Source organism: Pygoscelis adeliae, unplaced genomic scaffold, assembly GCF_000699105.1.
Source record: "Pygoscelis adeliae isolate BGI_AS28 unplaced genomic scaffold, ASM69910v1 Scaffold308, whole genome shotgun sequence".
Taxonomy (NCBI): domain Eukaryota; kingdom Metazoa; phylum Chordata; class Aves; order Sphenisciformes; family Spheniscidae; genus Pygoscelis; species Pygoscelis adeliae.
The window spans coordinates 2,229,382-2,237,181 of record NW_008825306.1 but is presented as its reverse complement, the minus strand read 5'-3'; the positions used below and the strand labels follow the sequence as shown (position 1 = coordinate 2,237,181).

At 44.1% G+C, this 7,800-nt stretch overlaps 1 protein-coding gene across 1 annotated transcript in view; it reads left to right on the top strand.

The window, feature by feature from the left end:
* The window catches only part of TMEM206 (transmembrane protein 206), an 18,931-nt gene extending 11,942 nt beyond the window's left edge, over window positions 1-6,989 (top strand). The window contains exons 5-7 of the mRNA XM_009330182.1: window positions 999-1,143; window positions 4,203-4,307; window positions 6,332-6,989. Coding sequence (XP_009328457.1) covers window positions 999-1,143; window positions 4,203-4,307; window positions 6,332-6,493 — 412 coding nt within the window. The 3' untranslated portion in view covers window positions 6,494-6,989. The remainder of the gene's footprint in view (window positions 1-998; window positions 1,144-4,202; window positions 4,308-6,331) is intronic.
* Window positions 6,990-7,800: the final 811 nt, after the last annotated feature.

Here is a 7,800-nt window from a genome sequence, read left to right as displayed (position 1 = left end):
ATTTAATCTGAGTCAAAACCCTTTCCCTTTCCCTTCTCACTGACCAGCGTACCCTGACATATCTCTGCAACCTGAAATCTATCTTTAGTAAAAATCAGCAGTCTGTGCTTTAATGATTCATGACTCATCACAGTGGTTTACCCCTTCGTCTCAAATGAAACCTTGTCGAAAAAGCAGCTGCAGGGCCAGGCTTATTTCATAGAGATGACATGAAAGTGGCTCCTCCACAGTACTGAGGAGCTCCAAGTAAATAGTGTGGTTAATACACTGTGTCCTGTGCAGTTGGGTAGAGACAGGATGGAGACCAGATATGCCTTAGAGCTGCCTCTTTACCACTTGCGGTGTGGGGGGTATTGGAAGCCTTAAAATGGCTTATGGTCACAGTATTAAAAAAAAAGACGGACACAAAGTAATCCTGCTGTTCTGGGGCTACAAATATCTGTGATTGCATATTGGGAAAACAGCCATGTTACTGCAGATGGGAGCCTTACACCAAAGGTATAGCGTTCCCAAAATAATAGGAATACACTAAACTTAAATTTCAAAGCATTTTAAGTATGTCTGCATTGCAACCAATTTATTTGCATCCCAGAAATGGGGTGAAGCAGCCTGTCCTGCCTCTAGGCTGTTCCTTCCATCTCTTGCTTCCTAGCATGGTGGCAAGTTGTTTCCTAGGGTCCTGGCTCTGCTCCTTTCTGTCCCAGCGATGACAGATGAGCGAAACGAAGCTCCCCTATAAGGCAGAACCATCCCTAGGGGCAGGCAGAACTCTAGGGTGGTAGGGCACCAGGTAAGTCTTCTGTGCTTAAGAACACGAGTGCAAATTAATCAAAATATCACTACTCACAATGTTTTAGGTATGCTGAATTTTAGCAGTTGAAACATAAAAGGAATTGTGAACACATTTTGAAGTGCCTGTAGGTCTGACATTCTCCTGCCTACAGTGCTCAGATACTGCTCTGAGTTTGGTCAGTAAAGTAATGGTCTTTCTCCTTTAGTCCAGAAAAAGCAGAATTCATGAAGGACTGTGAAAGTTCATACTCCAGCTGGAAGTTTTCCGGAGGCTTTCGAACCTGGGTCAAGATGTCCTTGGTGAAAACAAAAGAAGAAGATGGTAGTGAGACTGTTGAATTCAAACAAGAGGTAAAAAAAAAAAATCCTTGGGAAGAGTTTCTTGGGACCTCTTATTTTATTAAGAACTAGTTACTAGTTCTTAATGATAACTGGCCAACAGAACCAGTTCTTGGGGCAAATAGCGATATGAGTTGGAAGAAGGGTGGGTGGGTTGGTTAAGTAAGTGAAACATCAGGAGCTTGTTTTTTGTTTCATTGCATCCATTACGCCACGTGCCACTGAGCAGTTTTGGCTGTACTTGCATTCTTTCTTAACATGGAGAGGTTCTATGAAAGTGTAAATGTCTTGATGTGCATGGCTGTTGGTATGGCTTAGTGACACATCTCAGGAAAACATCTCCTAGGGGGGAGGCCAGAAAATCCAGGCCTTGAACGTGTTATAAGTGACACCTGTAGTCTGAGTTAAGGGTCCGAAGAGACCGACACCATAGAAATATTAACACAGCTACCTTTAGTCAAGGTGGGGAACAATTGCCAAAGGAGTTGTGTAAATAATAGCTAGTATTGGAAAGAGGTAATGTTTAGGTTACCACAAGGGCTGATGTTAGGTTGAAGAGGTAAACGTAAGCCTTGTATCCTTTGTAGCATTCTCATGTCTGTTTTTTGTTTGGGTTTGGGATTTTCATCAGTTGAGTATCCTTAGAAACATGGAGTAACTTAACTTGCATCATTTAAAACTAGAAAATACGCAGGTGGAAGATGCAAACTTAACTAGAGATGAAAGTCAAACTGATTTCCTGTTCTGTTCATACTAATGATCTGGAGACTCTTTTGAGTTTGTTATCTTGCTCCCAGTGTTGGCTGGGGAGGGAGTCTCACTGGTGATGAGAAATGAGAATTTTAAGAGCAGTCCTTCTTAGAGAGTATGTGTTTCAGAGACAACGCTGTCTTTTAGTCTATAGTACACTTGGAAAGAGTACTTTGCGGAGATTAAAATGAAGCAGAATCTTTGCCTTATGTGGCAAAGCCTTAAGGGAAGAGCAGAGCTGTGACTGCGGTGGGTACGCTCTTGCTCCACTGGAGGAGGGCAGGAGGCAAAGCCCAAAGCCATGCAAGTCCCAAACTAATGCCTTAGTTTGGACGAGAGGAAAGAACGCAGCAGTCAGCTGCTGCCATGTAAGCACTAACAGCAGTTGTCTGCCTGTCTGTCCTTCATCACCTACTGCTCTGTATCACTTGCCATTTGGTACTTACCCAGTGTAGGATTTTTGAAAGTCCTCCTTTGTGTGCCCAAGTCTAATGTGTCGCAAAGTAGAAATAAAAGGCTGACTCAAACCCAGAAAAAGCTGAGCTTTTTGTGACCATAACCACCCGCTTAGTCCAGCAGTTACAGACTCTCTGATCGTCTGGGTAGGTGAGCACTGTGTTGGGTTTTTTTGGTTTTGTGGGGCGTTTTTCCTAAAAAAATAGGAATTGGTACAAATGTGAATTTTGGGTTTCAGATCCCTATTAATAATGTAGTAGAAGTTGAAATAGCTCAGACATAAATTGCACTTGCTTCATTTGACAGTATAATGTCTGCTCAAATTGCATAAGGAAGTCTATTAGCCTTTCAAATCTAAAAGTGGGAGACAGCATACCAGAAAGCTGGGTACAAATATTAGGACAAATAGCACAGTCAGTCTGCTAACTAGCCCAGTAGTCGTTACTTTGCCTTTTCTTCCTTTCCCATTGCCTTCATTTAGCTTTATGTACTGTTTGTTTCCTGGTGTGCAGTTTTCTTGAATGAGCGTACTCGGGGTGATGTATAGGCTAAGTCTGCAGCAAAGGTGTTTAACCAGAAAACATGGGGTGGTGAAGCCTCCATATGCTCTGAATGGACACATAGAGTGTTCTAGCTCCCGCTTCTACGTGTTCACAGGCTAAAATCTGGTCAGAGCAGGGTGTGTGGGGAAGACTGATAGAAATCTTGAAGTATTTGTAAAGAAACTAAGCCATGGTAGACCGGAGGTTTTTGTAGTAGGTCATCCCTCATACAATGTCTGCTGAATCACTGTCTTTGTACCTATAGTTCCTGTCACAGTCCTGAAATGAAGTTACAGTACTGCTGGATTCGTTACTTCCAGTGCAGTATTAAACTAATGCAGGAAGAGCAGCGGTACTCCCTTGTGCACACACCAAGATGTAAATACTCCTTTGAGGGTTGGAGAAGGGAGAAGTGCTTCCATCACTTGTTCAGCTGTAACTCCAGTGTGCTTTCCTGTTAGGTAACTGCCTGGCTCTTGAGCGGTTTATATAGTCTCCTAGCGGCCGGGGGTTAGTGCAAACTGGGTTGTTATTGCCTGTGTACAAACTATGTAGCTCCCCGTGTAGTTGCCCTCTGGGCTGGGGAGTGTGTTACAAGACAAGATAAATGTTTTTTCTGAGGCCCGATGTCTTAAAAGAACCACAATCAATCAGGAAAGTATTAAGACTATGGTTTCACGTGGCTGCAACATCGATCTGGTATCCTAAATTGTACCCTAGTGGAATTGTGCTAAAGCTCTCTGCCGGTCAGTGCTAGTTTCAAATGGTAACCTAGTTAATGGGCAGTACTGGGAAGTATGGTTTTAATTGTTAACATCTAGGCTTCTTGCCCTTCCGTTTTCATTCTGCTCTTCCTAGCATCTTCTAGCTTATTCTATAACTGATTTTTCAAAAAAAAGCATCTTCCTGCCACCACCATGTGGTTGTTCTCTGCTAAATAAAAGTAATTTGGCATTCATTCATGAGAACTTTCCCAATGTTGTATTACTCCCAGTAAATGAATTTTGTAAATGAAATTTCCCCCCCTTGAAAGGGAAAAACTATGTAATAAAATAAAGGCCCTGGCTACCAGCGTAAAAATGGTATTGCGGAGTTTTACCAAGTGAGAAATAGGAGAAGAATATGAACATGAGACAGATGGGGGAAACTGCCCTTTCCATATTTTGGGAGCCTGTTGTTGCAGGTAGAGGAAGGCTGAACCGGAAGTTCCTAAACAATCTGCTCCTTTCACCTTCTTACAAGCCTTTTCTGTTGCACAGAAGACTCTACACCACTGAAGAAAGTAACCTGCACGGTTGGGTTTTTTTTTTCCCCTCTCTCCAGACTAGTGTGGTTAACTATATTGACCAGAGAACTAAACCAAGAAGTGACCAGCTGTTTTTTGTGGTATTCGAATGGAAAGATCCCTTCATACAGACTGTTCAAGATGTGAGTAACGCTAGTCCTTTTTTGAATCGTTGTCTGACTGTACATGCTCATGGTGTGTGTGCGTGCACATGCCTCTTGTTACCTCACTCCATGCAGCAATCCAGAGGAAGAGTGAGGTTCCTTCTGAAATTTCCACCTAGGCTCTTCCGTATATCCAGTAATGCATGTTCGGCAGAGGTCAAGACCATCCGATGCCCTTCCCTTGGCTTGGTGACACTCAGCATTCTGTTTGCAGCTAGAGGTACATGTAGCTAAGAAAAAGCATGTGTCCCCTGTGCAAAGTGTAGCTTCGGGTCAAGTCTGAACTTTTGGCTTAAATAAGTGTGCTTGGATAAACCAATTTAATGACTTTTTTTATAAACTGACAAGCAAGAAACCTAGGCTTAAATCAGAATAATAAAAATAGCCTAGTGTATTTTTTTATCCGTTATTAGACTAGAATTTGGTACTGCATTCAGATGCAGAAAAGCACTTTAAAATTTAGCTCAATATGCTGCAGCCAGAGGCATATGCTGTGTCAGACAAGACCGCTATCAGTCACTGGAGTGTTTAAAAGGTGTGCAGGTGCATGCTGTGGGTATGTGCGCTTTAAAAGCATGTGAGCTCTAGATCTTGTTTTCCTAGTGTTCCAGGGGAGAAGGTCAGATACGATTCCCCCTGACCTCCCTGATCCCTGGATTACAAACTAAATGGGTGGCTGCACAGTTTGCCTGGCACAACCCAACTGCAGGGTTTTTCTGCAAGGGGGGGGTTCTGCATACGTCCCTCCCCTCCTCAGTTTGCATTACTGATCCCGTGGCTCTGTGGTAAATCAGATCAGCCCCATGATAGAACTAAAAACGACCTTTTTGGCCCACTTGCCCCCCCCCCCCCAAAAAAAAACACAGAATGGCAAAGCATGCAAAGACAATCTGTTTAAAATTTTGCATTTAGAATGGCCCTACCTGACAACCAAAGTCCATCACCAGCAAAATCCATGGAGTTCTTGTTTTCTTGCCCAGAACCAGAGCGTGAATGCAGACCGTGCGGGGCAGGAGTGGGTACTTGGCCCTGTGCACTCCTGCTGTCGTGTCTGTGCTGGGGCTGGGCACCCCCCTCAGTGCGGGCACCTCCTCAGCCTCGAGAGCCCAGTCCTATTCCCGGCGCCTCTCACTCCTCTCTGCCAGGCGGGGTTCACACCTCTGCCGTCTTCGAGCCGAAAGCTGCCCTTGATCCCGTGGATCGAGGCTGCTTGTTTCCTCTTGCTGAAGAGGCCACAGATCACAAGCACTGGCAGCCAGAGCTGCTGCCCTTAGGAGGATTAACAAATACGGAAGGCCTGTTCAAGATGTTCTGGCTCTGGTGGTGACCTAGCGATGCTACGCTCGTGCTGACCATCAGGGTTGCACACTCCATGGCGAGGCCCAAAGCTGTGTGCTACTTGATTGCTGCCTAAGCCTAGCTCTGCTTGCTTCATCTGGGATCCTAGAAGTCACCCTTGTGCCTAGAGGTGCGAGGAGAATTGCAAACTATAAATAACTACTCTCGAATCAAATGTAGTTAAAAATAGAAACACAGAATACTTGCTGTAGGTCTGCAGAAACAGTTGCCGCTGTCAGGAGCTGGTTTAGCATTACAATGCTGTCTCGTGAAAGCTTTCCAATAGTTGCTTCTTTTAGCTTTGTCTTCTGGAAGATCATCTTTAGCGTGACTGCTTATTTTTGTAAATCTTTAAATAATGTAGTAAATTTAAGCTACAGTCTTAAAATTAGCAGTTTAACTGTATCCCTAAAGTTTTAAACAAGTCAATATCCTGAAATAGTCCGAAAGGAATTTGGCAGCTAGTACAGTGCGTTTTCTTCCTGATGGAAGGAATCAGAAAACCGCGGTGTGAGGCAGATGGGTGGAGAAGGCACTACAGGCCACCTTTGCAGCGTAAAGGAATATGCTGCAAAGCGCTTCGGATTGAAAAATGGAATTGTTGTTGAATAGGTATAATATATGCTGAGTCAGATGAGGGGAATAATATTTTTAATCTCTTTCAGATTATCACAGCAAATCCCTGGAACATGATTGCTCTTCTCTGTGGTATCTTTTTGGCTCTGTTTAAGGCGGCAGACTTTGCTAAGTTAAGTGTTAAGTGGATGATCAAAATCCGAAAGAGACATCTGAAGAGGAGTCGTCAAGTAATGAACCACATAAGCTGAGGCTAAGACTGCCTTTTAACTGTTCATAGCAGAAGGGATAGAAAATAACTGGAATAAACTTTGATCAGCAATACTGCAATTAAAGATGCAAGCCAGGTATGTTTTCTTCCAGAAAAACGCTGGCTGGAGGAACAGCCTAGTGAACTGGCCTTTGAACTTCAGAAAGGAGCTAACTCTAAGACAGGTCTAACGAACTCATGCTTTTCTATTCCAAATTTAACAAGCTTACCTCGATATCTGGGGGGACCAGGGAGGAAGGGGAGAATTCACTAACGTTCAGAAAGTCAACACCGTAGCGGTTAAGTTCTAAAAAAATGGACGGTGTTTGAATGCCTCTCGGAACAGGAGACCATTTAACTTCTGCGCGAGCTATGACCTGCATCTGCCACCGTAACGCAGTCACTTCCCTGACTGTGTTCAGTGGAGGGTAAAGCACTCAGCAGAACAGTCTGGCCTCCCCCCTCCAAAGTATGCGTTAAAACAAAATACACTGGAATTCTATTACGTGTCATTTTTGATTTAAAATATAGTGACTTTAATATTAAAAAAATACTTCAAATAAGATATCGTGTACATTCTTTGAACCTACCTGCTCTCAGATTCAGCTGGAGCTTTACAGGAGGTGGTCCAGGCAGGGGTATTACTGCCAGAGCATAAGGTGAAGAACAAAAATCCATTCCTGATCTGTCCAACTCAAAGTAAACTCAAGCAACTCAATGCCTGGGCGCCTGAGCCGACGATATGATTTCAAAGCCTGCCTCGGGCTGTTGCTCATCCCGCTTGCCCCCAGTCTTTGCTAAGGAAGGGAAAAATAGCCTTTCATCAGCCTGGCATTTAAATGTGGTTCTCTATATAACAGAGAATGGGTGCTAACTAACTGCTGTGGTGGTGTAATCTTTTTCTTCCTTGTAAGTAGGTCCCTTATTAGTCTAGATGCCTAACTCAGACTTGTGGAGTCTGCAGGGCAGCAGCGCGCCACTGTGTGTTTGCTCCGAAGGCTTTGTTGCAAGGAAAGGAGCAAGCATTTTGGAACAAAATACACTACTTTCAGCCGATTTCCAGAGCAAATCAAGGTGCTGCATTGACCAAACACAGCCTTAAACAAGGGAGCAACAGTAAGAAAAGCAAAAGAGCAGCACTGGCTGCAGGCATGGAGGCAGCATACGGATTCTCCCGTGTCCGGACAGGTGAGGGCAGGAGGGGGTTACAGCCTACCAGGCACTTACCGCTCTTGCCTCTTTCCCAGGGCCTGACGGTTCATAGGTTGAATGGTATAGTCTGAGCTAACGTGATCACGCTCTTCGTGG